Source organism: Oncorhynchus mykiss, chromosome 19 (genome assembly GCF_013265735.2).
Source record: "Oncorhynchus mykiss isolate Arlee chromosome 19, USDA_OmykA_1.1, whole genome shotgun sequence".
In the NCBI taxonomy this organism is placed as follows: Eukaryota; Metazoa; Chordata; class Actinopteri; order Salmoniformes; family Salmonidae; genus Oncorhynchus; species Oncorhynchus mykiss.
The window spans coordinates 31,675,307-31,690,850 of NC_048583.1; the positions used below are offsets into that span (position 1 = coordinate 31,675,307).

The following is a 15,544-nucleotide window of genomic DNA, read 5'->3' on the forward strand; positions in this document are numbered from 1 at the left end:
GAGCATTGCTGCGCTTATGTGAAGAAATGGCCTAATCGTTTTTCAACATTTTAAGCTAAAAGTTCTGATCTGTTGCATTAGCCTCATTGCGTAATTTTTTTTTTTATTGATGCTAGTGGTTGTATTAATTTGGGATCTATCGCATCCCACAACTGTCCCAGACTATGTTTGGAATATTTATTTCTCGCACAGAATAGGGTGACTTTTATACTATGGGGAACAGTAGATTAACATTGGCTAGTGCTTTTGCTGTTCCTAAGGCCTACTCATCTCGTTGGCTGACGAAAACTAAAGATGGACAGTTCTTCAAATATCGTCAAGATGCACCTCCGAATTGGATAAGGACGCGCACAGTTGTGTCCCCGATGTGTCGGTCTTCACTTGTAGCCTGTGAGAAAGACCCAATCACGTGATGGCCATGTGAGTGAGATATGATTCGGAGCGCTCAGCATTCAGGGAGAAGGGCACAACGGCCACAAAAGGCATGGATTTTTTTAGGGTGCATTACGGCTACATAAAATGATATAAAATTCTAGGCATTATCAAGTGCTTGTCAAATTGTGAATGAGAGACTGATGAAGTGTGTACAGCCTGCGCAAAAAACAAAGCAGAGCTCATACCTTTCAAGCGACTTTTTTCAAATCATTAGTCTCAAAATGCAGCCTTACAATGTATTAAACATCTAAACGTAAAGCTCAACGTTTGTAGAACACCTAAAGTTACATTAAGTCTAAATTAAGCATATAGGAGTACCGATTTGTGTTAACCGCTCAACACAGAACAGCCGTAAGTGCGCACTCCCCCAAATCGATTGGAGAAAAAAATCCTTTATATTTTATTCAGGCTGGTACAGGTACATTGATTTTTTTTTTGTTGACTTTTTAAAATGTAGAGGTTCCAAACTTCTGCATCAGTGACTTGTAGGCTGTGTGGAAGCCAGGACATGCTAAATATGTTTATGTTAATTAACTGTCAATTACCGTGAGACAGTTATTTGCTTGATAATCACCAGCTGACAAAATTGTGACCCGCCACAGCCCTAACTGTTTCTTAGATAGAAAGACGAGAAGAGTGTTTAGAAACAATATGTGAAAAGTCCAAGTGTCTTTTTCAAATTTACTCCTCAGTCTACCCATGGCAAACACACACACAGAAGAGAATGTCTACACACAACATACGTTTCAAGATTTTTGCAAAGTCAGCAGCAGAAGTTGTGCAAAGCCCGTACAGGCAGGCAGTATCGCATCCTACTTCCTGATCAACAGTTGTTGCAATCTCAGGGTCATGGGAGTGTTGCACAATGTTGCAATCATGAACAAAGCTTTGTTGTAGGTGCAATGAAACACAACTTTTACTAGAATATCCCAAATGACAACGCATGGACAGAGCCCTCCCACTCACCTGGGATGACCTTGTAGGAGTCTATAGAAAAACTACTTAGAATAGGACTTTCTTTAGCAAGCCTGTGTGTGTGTGTGTGTGTGTGTGTGTGTGTGTGTGTGTGTCAGATTCTGCTGGACATTTGACCAGCAGCATTTTAATTTAATGAGTTATGAGAAATGAAATGAGAAATGAAATGAAGAATGACAAATCATTTTACTCATCTTAACAGAACATGTAACTCGAGGATGCAACGCATCGAGGATGCGATAGATCCCAAATGAATACAACAACTAGCATCAATAAAAAATAAATTACGCAATGAGGCTAATGCAACAGATCAGAACTTTTAGCTTAAAATGTTGAAAAACGATTGGGCTATTTCTTCACATAAGCGCAGCAATGCTCACACATGGCAGTAAGCTCAAATGTTCCATTAGCAGAAAACACCATTATCAAAATTGACCGCAAATGCAATTATGCATGTAATGCTTTTATGATAAGGGTGTTCTTACCGAATTCCGATTTGCACTTTGAAGATGCCACATTTACTTTTCCTCAGGCAACAAGACGAGTAATGAACATCAAAAATTCTCTAGCCGATGTCAATCTAACATACATAGTTTACCTATTCTAAATGGTCAGTTTTCATTCTGGGTGAGAAATAGCCAATTCCGATGGCACGATAGACCTCAAATTCATACAACCAGTAGGCTACAGTACATTAAAAAGCAATGAGGCTGATGCAACTGACCAGAACGATAAGATAAACATTTGTAAACTATTATTTCTTCACATCATAAGCACAGCAATGCACACAAGGCAGTAGCCTACACTTGAATGTTCATTCCATAATGCAATTAGTGGGAATATACCGTTCTCAAAAGCACACCGCACATGCCAGCAGTTTCACCTGACAGATTACATTCTTTTTTTTTAAAGAAGGGAGATCTAAAGTTGCTACAAATGTCATGGGTTGATAATATGACTAGGATTGGGCCTTTTGGCTACTGGACAATGAAAGAAAGTTTAAGGAAAAAAATATATATTTATAAAACAAGGGCGGGACTGGAAAAAATGTGCGCATGTCTCTAACTGAACAAAAAAATAAATGCAAAATGCAACAATTTCTAAGATTTTACAGTTATAGTTATAGTTCATAAGAAAATCAGTCAATTGAAATGAATAAATTTGCCCCTAATCTATGGATTTCACAACTAGGAATAAAGATGTGAATCTGTTAAAAAAATAAAATGGGGGCGTTGGTCAGAAACCCAGTCAGTATCTGGTGTGACCACCATTTACATCACAAAGTGCGATGCATCTCCTTCGCATAGAGTTGATCAGGCTGTTGGTTGTGGCCAGTGGAATACAATGGCTCTTCAATGGTTATTGCGAAGTTGCTGGATATTGGCGGGAACTGGAACATGCTGTCATACCAGTCGATTTAGAGCATCCCAAACATGGGTGACATGTCTAGTGAGTATGCAGGCCGTGGAAGAACTGGGATATTTTCAGCTTCCAGGAATTGTGTACATATCCTTGCGACATGGGGCCATGCATTATCATGCTGAAACTGCAGATGAATGGAATGACAATTGGCCTCAGGATCTCGTCGCAGTATCTCTGTGCATTCAAATTGCCGTAGATAACATAATTGGGTTCATTGTCTGTAGCTTATGCCTGCCCATACCCTAACCCCACCAGCACGGGGCACCTTGTTCACAACGTTGAAATCAGCAAACCACTCGCCCACACAACGCCATACATGCAGTCTGCCCGGTTGACACTAGGATACAGTTGACACTAGGATTCATCCGTGAAGAGCACACTTCTCCAGCGTGCCAGTGGCCATAGAAGGTGAGCTTTTGCCGACTGAAGTCGGTTACCAGGCTGAACTGCAGTCAGGTCAAGAACCTGGTGAGATGGATAAGCATGCAGATGAGCTTCCCCGAAGACTGTTTCTGGCAGTTTTTGCAGCCATTTTTTGTTGTGCAAACCCAGTTTCATCAGCTGTCCGGGTGGCGGGTCTCATACGATCCCGCAGGTAAAGAAGTCGGATGTGGAGGTCCGGGGCTGAGAAAGAAGCTTTTTGTGCATATGGAACATTTCTGGGATTTTTTTTTTCAGCTCATGAAACATGGGACCAACACTTCACATGTTGCGTTTATATTTTTGTTCTGTATATACGGTATGCCAACAGTGTGCAACAATGCATCATTTATCATAACCATCCCAGATAACCAATCCTAATGGCTTCATATACAGTGCCTTCGGAAAGTATTTAGACCCCATGACTTTGTCCACATTTACGTTACAGCCTTATTCTAAAATCGTCCCCCACCCTCAATCTACAAACAATACCCCAAAATGACAAAGCAAAAATAGGTTAGAATTTGTGAATTTATTACAAAAAAAAAAAAAAAACTGAAATTTCACATTGACCCTTTACTAAGTTCTTTGTTGAAGCACCTTTGGCAGCAATTACAGTCTCGAGTCTTCTTGGGTATGATGCTACAAGCTTATCACACCTGTAGTCGGGTAGTTTCTCCCATTCTTCTCTGCAGATCCTCTCAAGCTCTGTCAGGTTGGATGGGGAACGTTGCTGCACAGCTATTTTCAGGTCTCTCCAGAGATGTTAGATCCGGTTCAAGTCCAGGCTCTGGCTGAGCCACTCAATGACATTCAGAGACTTGTCCAAAAGCCACTCCTGCGTTGTCTTGGCTGTGTGCTTAGGGTCGTTGACCTGTTGGAAGGTGAGCCTTCGCCCCAGTCTGGAGGTCCTGAACTCTCTGGAGCAGATTTTCATCAAGGATCTCTTCATACTTTGCTCCAGTCCCTGCCGCAAAATACATCCCCACAGCATGATGCTACCACCACGCTTCACCGTAGGGATGGTGCCAGGTTTCCTCCAGACGTGACGCTTGGTATTCAGGCCAAAGATTTAAAATCTTGGTTTCATCAGACCAGAGAATCTTGTTTCTCAAACTCCAAGCAGGCTATCATGTGTCTTTTATTGAGGAGTGGCTTCCGTCTGGCCACTACCATAAAGGCCTGATTGGTGGAGCTCTGCAGAGATGGTTGTCCTTCTGGAAGATTCTCCCATCTCCACAGAAGAACCTCCCTGACCAAGGCCCTTCTCCCATGACTACTCAGTTTGGCCGGGCGGCCAGCTCTCAGAAGAGTAATGGTGGTTCATAACTTATTCACTTTAAGAATGTGTTCTTGGGGACCTTCAAAGCTGCAGAAATGTTTAGGTACCCTTGTCCAGATCCGTGCCTCGACACAATCTTGACTCGTAGCTCGAAGGACAATTCCTTTGACCTCATGGCTTGGTTTTCGCTCCGACATGCACGGTCAACTGTGGGACCTTATATAGACAAGCGTGTACCTTTTGAAATCATGTCCAGTCTTTTGAATTTTACCACAGGTGGAATCCAATCAAGTTGTAGAAACAGCTCAAGGATGATCAATGGAAACAGGATGCACATTTCGAGTCTCAAAGAAAAGGGTCTGAATACTTATGGAGTATTGTGAGTAGATTGATGAGGGAAAAAATGATTTATTCAATTTTAGAATAAAGGCTGTAACGTAACAAAATGTGGAAAAAGTCAAGGGGTCTGAATACCTTCTGAATGCACTGTATTTTAGAGTAAAAAACATGTAATAACAGAATAAAATACAACACTGAAGTGATAAGCATCTCACATCTGGAACAATTATTCTCAAAGAACAATCACTTGAAATGGGGCTCAATTCGAGAAGTTGAAAGACATTTTCAGGGTTACAACCAAACTCTGTCTTTTCAATAGACAGGTGTTCGATTTACTTTCAGACCAGTTTCTTGTAATGTTCTATACGGATTAACAATTCTACATTGAACACTGCATGGGGATGAATTATGGCCACAGCATCCGTTTGATCCGGAAGTCTATTGACACACCAAAATGTGTCAGTTTAAGCTAGAGATATCTGTTTTCATGCATGGGCTGCGTCTCAATCCACCACATCCGCCTATGTCAGCCTTGCGCATCTGCAGTCGAAGGTGGCTGAGCTACAGTGGTGTTTGTCAGACCAGGAGACGGGTTTTAATGACCGACGAAAATACGCTCCTTCTTTATCAAACTAATATTTGTGCATATTCTCAGTGTGGTAATAGCCTAGGCTAACCAATTCTAAATGCCACAAGCAATTTCACAAAAGTAGGGTCGTCACTGAGGTAAGTTGCCACAGCCACAAAGTAATAAACCCTGCTTCTACAATTTTGCATCTAAAAATCTGATTTTAACCACACTGTTAAACTTATGGCTGACCTTAAATTACAACCAAAAAGCACATTTTTGTTTATTAATTTTTAAAAAGAGCCAATTTTGACTTTGTGGGTCCCGTAACTAGTGACAACCACAAAGTAGCCTAAACAGAAAATTACACAAATATTCCAAAACTGCAGCTCATTGTTGGAACACATATTCCCCTAGTCCATTTCGAATTTGTGATAAAACTATCATTTCACATGGAATGTCGCTTGCGTATCCCATCAGTTCAATAAGTTTATATCGACAATTATTTCTATAGGCACACAGCACGCATGTGTAGAGCAAGCAGTCGGAAAGCAATTGAGCGAGTGAGGGATGAAGGGGAAAGGGATTTAGGAGGCAGAACTGTGTGATGCTTGGCTTGGTTTATTTTTTGTTGTGTTCCGCAAATGCACATGTACAAATGGAACACTAGAGCCAGAGCAAATTAACGTCGTCTTCAAGACAACATTTTGACCAAATAGCTATCCAGTTTTTTTTTATTTTTATGTAAAATAATCTCTGGTTAAATCGAGTTCTAACAGTCCGAGTACTTGATTACTCATGCCATTCAACATGTGTAACGCGCTGAAGCCCGCCTTCCGTTGCCTAATGCATTTGAATGGTAAAAGGGAAGCACGCTTCAATTACCACCTGAGAAAGAAAAAATGTTTTGCTCTTTTTAAAATCATGGCCATCAAAACTGTTTTTAACACACAATTGCATTTACAACTGTTAAGCAATGGTTGAGCTTATTAAAAGCAGGTTTCACTCCAGCAGCAACGAATGAGCTGTTTGAAAAGTTGTAGCAGCAACTCTTGCGCTGTCAAATGTAAATATATTTCCATCAATTGGTATTTCAATCAAGGCTAAAAGCATTATTTTGCAATGGGATTTTCCTGCATCTCCCAGGCAAATATTTTGGGATCGGACCAAAAGCTTACCGGCTAACGGAAGCCCTGGTGTGTGAAAAGCAAGCGACTGAGTATGAGAAGGAGCAAGTGAGTGAGTGTGAGAGAGAACAAGTGAGCAAGCGAGCGTGAATACCCATCTGTCATTCACCTGGATGACCTTGTAGAAGTATGCGTACTGCCGAGCGGTGTTCTTGTACTGGCTGAGGACGTCCTGGATGGCCTGAGTGGACAGCAGGTGGCGTACTTCCTCCTCCTCGTAGTAGAGAGGGGTGTCGTAGTCCCCGGGGAGGGTCTTGATGTAGGGCAGCCAGGGGGAGGAGGGGTCAGCCCGCTCACACAGCAGGTGGAGGGCCAGAGTCACATTACCCATGGCCTGGAGAATACGGTCCTGGCTGTACAGGGGACCTGGGAGGGAGAGAAGAGAATTTACATAGAGAACAGTGTGTGTGTGTGTGTGGACCCTAGGGGAGGACAAAGCACAAGGGGTTTCAAATGTCAGAGCTCAAAAGCCTTGTTGTCAAATTAAAATGTTATTTGTCACATGCGCCGAATACAAAAGGTGTAGTAGACCTTACAGTGAAATGCTTACTTACAAGCCCTTAACCAACAATGCAGTTTAGAAAAGTAAGTAAAAAAATAAAAATAGATTAGTAAAAATGTAAATAACAAATAATTAAAGGAGCGGCAGTAAAATAACAGTAGCAAGGCTATATACAGGGGGTACCGGTACAATGTGCTGGGGCACAGGTTATGCGAGGTAATATGTACATGTAGGTAGAGTTAAAGTGACCACGCATAGAAAATAAACAGAGTAGCAACAGCTTAACAGAGGGGGAACAATGCAAATAGTAGCCATTTGATTAGCTGTTCAGGAGTCTTATGGCTTAGAAGGTGGAAACTGTTAAGAAGCATTTTGGACCTAGACATGGCGCTCCAGCACCGCTTGAAGTGCGGTAGCAGAGAGAACAGTCTATGACTAGGCCTTCCTCTGACACCACCTATAGAGGACCTGGATGGCAGGAACCTTTGCCCCAGTGAGGTACTGGGCCGTACGCACCACCCTCTCTAGTGCCTTGCGGTCGGAGGCAGAGCAGTTGCCATACCAGGCAGTAATTCAACCGGTCAGGATGCTGCCGATGGTGCAGCTGTAGAACTTTAAGGATCTGAGGACCCATGCCAAATCTTTTCAGTCTCCGGGGGGGGGGGGGGGGGGGGGGGGGGGCCTGTGTCGCACCCTCTTAACGACTGTCTAGGTATGTTTGGACCATGATATAGTTTGTTGATGATGTGGAAACCAAGGAACTTGAAGCTCTCAAACTGCTCCACGACAGCCCTGTCGATGAGAATGGGGGCATGCTCGGTCCTCCATTTCCTGTAGTCCACAATCATATCCTTTGTCTTGATCACGTTGAGGGAAAGGTTGTTATCCTGGCACCACAAGGCCAGGTCCCTGACCTCCTCACTATAGGCTCTCATCGTTGTCGGTGATCAGGCCGACCACTGTTGTCGTCAGGCAAACTTAATGATGGTGTTTGGGAGTCGTGTCTGGCCATGCAGTCATGAGTGAACAGGGAGCACAAGAGGGGACTAAGCACACACCCCCGAGGAGCCCCCGTGTTGAGGATCAGCGTGGCAGATGTGTTGTTACCAACCCTTACCACCTGGGGGTGGCCTGTCAGGAAGTCCAGGATCCAGTTGCAGAGGGAGGTATTAAGTCCCAGAGTCCTTAGCTTAGTGATGAGCTTTGAGGGAACTATGGATTTGAACACTGAGCTGTAGTCAATGAATAGTATTACAGTTACTGTCCAGTTGGTAGGATATTTGTGATCGTAGCTCATGTATTTAGTTATCCAATGATTGCGAGTTGGCTAATAGGACTGATGGTAGAGGCAGATTACCCACTCGCTGCCGGATCCTTACAAGGCACCCAGACCTACGTCCCCAATATATCTGTCTCCTGCCAATGATGGGGATGTGGGCCATGTCGGGTGTCTGAAGTAAATCCTTTGTGTCTGATTCATTAAAGAAATGTGTCCAGTACGAAGTGAGTAATCGCTGTCCTGATATCCAGAAGGTATTTTCAGTCATAAGAGACAACATTATGTACAAAATAAGTTTCAATTAATGCGAGGAGGGGGAACACGCACAATTGGTTATGAGACTGTAAAAACGGCAGCCATATTCTCCGGAGCCATTATTATGTTTTTTTAATGGTAGGATCTTTATTTACTCCACGTGCAATAGGTCTTCCACCAACAAATTGACTGATATGTCCAGTTTGTCTGTATGTAACTGAACTTACACATTATTGGCAAAAACACAGTATTTTTTTTTTTTAAATAAAAGTTCGAAATATGCTTTATGAGCAATTCATGACCTTAGGGTGGTTCCAAAAATAATTATCTGCATTTCCTGCACTTGTGTTATTTCCACACTGTGCCATGCAGGGCTGCAAGATATGGGCCAAAAATCTAGGCCTAATTAATTGGTGAACTGTTGGAGTCATGGAAATAAAATGATTATTCTAATTCTATAGTTGGAATATTGTTTAACATGACAGCGAATTAGTAAGTCAGGGAGAAACTTGACAGGGTAGGAACCAAATGTTAGTGTTTCCAGGTGACCCTAATTAGATTTTACATTACACGTTTTCTTACCTAATGTAGCTAGCTAACATATTGATGCTTCGTCTATTCCTATGATTTAGAAGACACCGTTGCAGAAACAGAGATGATCCAATCGCTGATGACTGTTTTGTACAACACCCCTCGTTTTAAATGTCACCACAAACAACTTCAATGGTGGCGGTCTGACTGAGGTATGTGGCGAACGATAGAGCAGCGGAAGAATTCAGTTTGACTCCTCAGGCAAACGTTTGCTCTGACTTAGTACATTTAGCAAGCTACTAGCAAGCTAGCTAGCCAGTGATTAGAGGCTAACAAGATTTATTTTAGCCACAACTTGCTAAGAAAAGACAAACTAGCAGACAGTAAGATAACATTACATTAGTTTGTGTTTCCCAGCATTGAGCAATTTCAGGTCTGCTGAGTGCAAACTTGAACTTTCTGAAAAATCTGTGCAACTTCCAGCACTCATTTTACTGTGAACACTGAGGCTGTACCTGTTTTAACAGTGGCCAAGTAGGATACTGTGGCTATTTGATCATCATTTTTTTTTTACAAATGTTTGAAAATGCATCCCAACAAATATTAACATGGAAATAGCCGTTCTATCACTCAGCCTACTCTAACAGCCATTGTGTGGTGTTCAATCTAGGCCTACATTCCATGAAACCTTAGGGGGAAAAAACATGTAGGGCTTGACATTAACCTGTTTATCCACTGGTCATTCAGAAAAGGTGACTGAAAATGTTGTGTTGTTTGATGCAAGAAACCAGTTTACAAATGTTGTGTCTTTGGCTTTGCCGGATTCAGTGATATGACATGCTATTCTATAAAATCCTTTCTCTAATTAATATTACCTGATTGAGCTAATCATGTAAATGTAATTAACTAGAAAGTCGGGGGCACTACGAAAGAGTGTTAATAGAGCTGTTATCTTCTGAATAAACTCTTAAAGACCTAGTAATATTTTACATCAATAGCAGTCAATATTAATCTTCACCTTATTTCAGTCTCATCTGAAAGTTGTAAATGCTTGGATATCTTCACGAACCCTGGCTAACAAGTTGAATCAGCAATACAAAATTGGGTTTAATTATTTATTTAGTAAATACCTATCACACAGAATTACATATACACAGAATGCAAATTATGTCATACAGAAAACGTCCCTGGTGGACGGAGCCGACATGGCTGGTTACACAAAGGAAAGGGGGTTGGGTTTGAGTGAAAGAGCAGGAAGACTGAGGAACAAAGGGAGAAGCTGTGCTATCGTAAATACAGCATCTTATGCATTCTAAATGACCGCCCATTTGGAAAAGGAAAATGCAATAAATATTTACTATGAGCTGCGCTTTGGTAGGTTGGCCGTAGATGCTGGCCGTGTTGGCCAACAGAGATCTTCCTGTCCTCGGAAGAATGTGACTGGTGGTAAATTGGATACGTTGTAGTATCGTCGTTGTGTGGTAGACGGGACAGGTCATCCGTTTTTTCCTAGCCCACGTTTACAGCTGCTGTTGCTAACTCAACGGCTAGGATGTCTCCCTTCTTTAGTGAATAAGAGTTCAAAGTTTATACCATTCACAACCAAAGCTCACGCTGAGGTTGGCTTAGTTCTGTAATTGATATATTAGTCCTTTTCAACGTATGGACTGTCGTAGTATCGTCCTCAGAACAGATAGTTACATTTTCGTCAAAGCTTTATATAGTGGAGGGAGAGAAGGGTGTGTTTCATAGTTTATAACCCATGTCTCTTCACAGGGGCGGGCCACTGACTGCGCAGAGCTCTAACTTTATGAAAATCCAAATCTCTCATTTGGAAGCTAAAATTACATTTAATCTTTTCACAAATAGTTTCATATTTAAACATTTAAATTGCACAACATTTCCATGTGAATCTGATAACTAGAATGTGTAGACTTTCCCAGATACAGTTTAGGTCATCCTGTCATCAGTCATAATGTCTCAGATGACAACCGTACCAACGCATATTTTCAACTGGTTCTATTTGCCGAAATATGGTTCCTTTCCCCCCACTTGTTTGATGTTCCCCGATTCTTCTCTATGTTCAACAAAGGCTATTCAAGAGTCCTTCAGTAGAGTCAGAGAGAGAGGGAAGGGAGAAAGGTATTTATAGGAGGGTCGTAAACCTTACCCACAGGCCAACGTCATGACACAAAATAAAAATGCATTATTATTCCAATACCTATTGTCTACAAGCCCGTCTCAAAACACAACACTGCCCATTTAAGACAAAAAAAGCTCTTTATCCGACTCGCTTTTCAAAGATGTCTAGAAATGTACAAGCTATGCGCTCTTGAAGGAAGCAATCTCTCCCCTATTGCCGACTACAAATCATCTATAACTGGGCTAACAACTCACTAACTAGCAAAGGATAAGAACAAAATGTACACGTGGCTACATGCAGCTCTCGCTTAGATTCAAAACAAGCGTATCTACTCACGCCCGCTCATGCTGTAAACACGGTCCAGTTCAAAGTAAATGGCACAGGTTCATATATGGCAATAGACCATTTGCATATTGGCCAACTGCAGCTCTGATTGGTTATGCAGCACTGGTCTGTGTAGAGTACGGGCTGAGTCGTACATGTCAATGCAATAGAATCCTACTCCGATCCGTTCTGCATACAACAAAATCTCTTGCATAGTTTGTTTTGTTTCGGTATGTTGTATTGAAAGTGGCTAATATTGTGTTGATTTTAATCACAATTGCCACAGTAAAGGGAAACGTTGACAGTGTTAACAGGGAAAACTCTAGAACAGTGGTCACCAACCTTTTCTGATTCAAGATCACTTTGAGACAAAGTGAGACAAGGGAGAGAGCAGCAGACAGCCTCTCAAATTCCCTCCGCTCTCCCTTTCCTCCACTGACACTCACCAAATAGGGGCACAGTCTTCCAGCTGATGGCAAAACTCGAGTCGCACCGCATTATTTCTGCCTCATGCACAAATTAATGTTGTTACTCCTATGAGCAGAGAAAGTGAAATATTCCTTGATTTTAATAAAAGTCCCAAGCCTAATAATAACAACGCAGGTCTATAGAGACTTTCCTACTCATTCATTACTGCTGCACTGCTTGTAGTAGCACTGAGTGGAAATAGGAAGAACGTGCATTTTTTGGCTTATAAAAGTGTTGAATACGAGGTGTTGACAGTGATGAGTAAGAACAAACATGAACTCAGTCATAAAAACAGCATCTCTTTGCTGTATTCATTGACAGTCTCTCTCTAGTCGTGGTGTTAAATGTTTTGAAATCTCACAGTATCAACTTGGCTGTAGCTTTCTTTTATGGTTGCTACGTTACTGCAGACATGGTCTACTGAGGCATTCGATTGGCCAACGGCAGGCCTATAGTGCACTTGATTTGCTCTCTGGGTCCACAGGCATAGTTTATACCTTCAGACACATGAAATGGTTCAAAATGGCAACAGTCCGCCTACCCAGCGCAGCTGAATCGGGTGCGCCTACCGCCAACAGCCCGAGATAAATAAAATAAAAAAAAATAGGAACACAAGGCTTTTATCGTTGGGATTTTTCAGAAATGTTTGGCGATCGACTAGGAATGCCTTGGAGATCTTCCACTGCTCTAGAAAGTTGACTAAAGTTTAATCTCGTGCTTCTCTCTGTCGGCTGATATTTCTACTGTGCAGTCCTGGGGAAGCTGCACGGCAGTCTCGAGGCTACTGCATGCCCGCGCGCAGCTTAGAGGGAACATTGCTTGTGACTCTGTGGTCGAGCACCTGCGCTCTCCTTGAATGACAGGGGAAATGGCTTGGTGTGGGAAACAGCATGTGTGTGTGTATTGTATTTTATATATATAAGTTGCGTATTACTTTAAACATACCAAACATTGAAATACTGTTATAGAAGTGAAAGTAAAAACACAATACCGGTCTGTGTATCAATACCGCTATATAGTAATATCCGGTATACCACTCAGCTCACAGCCCACTCACTATGGGGCTTACGTTGTCACTCACCCAGGACAGAGTTCTTGGCTGATTCCACAGTCATCAGCATCTTCCTGGGGATCCACAGAAACAGCTCCTCTGCCTGAGGAAACAAATGCTATCAGAATGGACAGTGGATTTCCATGCTTGAATTACATGGGTGAATCTAAAGTTTGGCCCGTGATTTTAGTTCACCCCAGGCTCATTTTAATAATATTATTCATTGTACACTTAGTGAAAAATCATTCAAGAGTGTTAGCTACATCATTGAATAAACTCCCACCAACTCACAGAGAGGAAAGGGAAGAGAAAGGGCAGAGCCCTGTAGTGTTGCACGGCATACTGAAACCTCAGTACTTTTTCGATATCCCCCCAAAAGAAAGTTAGGTGCTAGAATTTTTGCTACGTTCAGTATCTGTGTATCTCACGTGATTGAGAGGATCAAGTCTGTCTATCAGCGCAGCTGTTTTATAGCACGAAGAGCAAAGTGCCTGCTCCACTCATTCCTTGCTAAAGCCGTCTGGGCCGTAACCTCCCCACTCACGCTGCACAGAAATGAACACACTTAAATAATGCAACACGGCATATAGAACATGGAAACTGTTCATTACTGTTCGCAAAACAATGTCGATACAAGCTAGAATACTTTTACAATGCAACACGGCATATAGAACGTGGAAACTGTTCATTACTGTTCGCAAAACAATGTCGATACAAGCTAGAATACTTTTACAATGCAACACGATACTGGTATCTTCCAGCTTTAACTTCCTTGCTAGCTTACAGTTGAAGCAATGTCAATTCACTACCCTAGTACCATAACGCAAAATATGTGGATTTCGAAAGCTGATTGTCACCAAAAACGTTATAAATTCACTCCGTCACCAAAAAGTCATTAACTTGCTTCATCTCCCTCGCCTCCTGTCTGGTTCCCACATTCTGCCTCATGAAGTCAATACTTCTTCTATGCAAATGTTGTGGATGAGTACAATAAAATAAATGGTTCTCCTAGCAGTTGCTAATAAAATAATAAAGTCCTCAAATGGAAAGGATTGTCATCTGCAGCCCCGTGAAATTAGCATATTATATATTTTGTTTTAAGCCTTATTTTACCAGGTACGTTGACTGAGAACACATTCAGCAACAACCTGGGGAATAGTTACAGGGGAGAGGACAGGGGAAATTAATGAGCCAATTGGAATCTGGGGATGATTAGGTGGCCACAACGGTATGAAGGCCAAATTAGGAATTTAGCCAGGACACCAGGGTTAACATCCCGACTCTTACGATAAGTGCCATGGGATCTTGAGCACTGAGAGCCAGGCGTTTAACGTCCCATCTGAAAGACAACACCTTACACAGGGCAGTGTCCCCAATCACTACCCTGAGGCATTGGGATATCATTTTTTGGGGGACCAGAGAACAGAGTGCCTCCTACTGGCACTATAACACCACTTCCAGCAGCATCTGTTCTTCCATCCAGGGACCAAACAGGACCAACCCTGCTTAGCTTCAGAGGAAAGACAGTAGTTGTATGCTGCTGGCCAATAACTCAAATGCATGCATTGCACACACTCCTATTGAATAATATGCATTTGCCTGTATTGTGATTTACCCAGTTTATCAATAGAGATATACAAATAAATGATAAACCTTTGTTGTTTTGTAGCTAGGTTGGTTAAGGGAAAGGGGGCTAACTAGTCAATTGTACAACTGAATGCATTCAACTGAAATGTGTCTTCCGCATTTAACACAACCCCTCAATCAGAGAGGTGCGGAGAACTGCCGTAATCTACGTCGTCGGCGAACAGTGTGTTAACTGCCTTGTTCAGGGGCAGAAAGACAGATTTTTTTACCTTGTCAACTCTGGGATTAGATCTAGCCAGCTTTTGGTTACTGCAGCAACGCTCTAACCACTAGGTTACTGGTTAAAACAAAGTGATTGCATAATTGATTATTTAATGCATAGATGGCTGTCTCAAAAACCAAAAAAAAAATTGACATCAAAATGTTAAAATGTAATGATATTGAACTCAAAAGATGTCCAAAGATTTAACAGATCAGTAGTTGAGTTTGTCTGGATCAAGATCCTTTCTGTGACTTTGGCTAATAAGTCTTCCTTTGTTATGGTATCATTTTGGTATCGAGTAGCTTGATACTAAACCTGGTATCGGTATCAAAGTCATAATTCCGCTATCATGACAGCAACAGAGCCCTGGGCTTCATACAAACAACTCGGCCTGTTTGATCGATCAGACCTAAACAGCAGCCATTTTAGAACATCAATAATGAGGGCTAATTGGTGGGTCATTATGAGAAGAACACCAATAAGAGAGAATTAAGCCTTGTTTCCTCTGTTGAAA

The 15,544-nt window shown here is 41.9% G+C and overlaps 1 protein-coding gene across 4 annotated transcripts in view; it reads right to left on the minus strand.

The window, feature by feature from the left end:
- The window catches only part of setd3 (SET domain containing 3, actin histidine methyltransferase), a 63,946-nt gene that overhangs the window by 21,645 nt on the left and 26,757 nt on the right, over positions 1 to 15,544 (minus strand). For all 4 annotated transcript variants that reach the window (XM_036954643.1, XM_021573909.2, XM_021573911.2 and 1 more), the window contains exons 5-6: positions 13,212 to 13,284; positions 6,738 to 6,994 (exon numbers count right to left, since the gene is read on the minus strand). In XM_036954643.1, the coding sequence (XP_036810538.1) occupies positions 6,738 to 6,994; positions 13,212 to 13,284 (330 nt within the window). The remainder of the gene's footprint in view (positions 1 to 6,737; positions 6,995 to 13,211; positions 13,285 to 15,544) is intronic.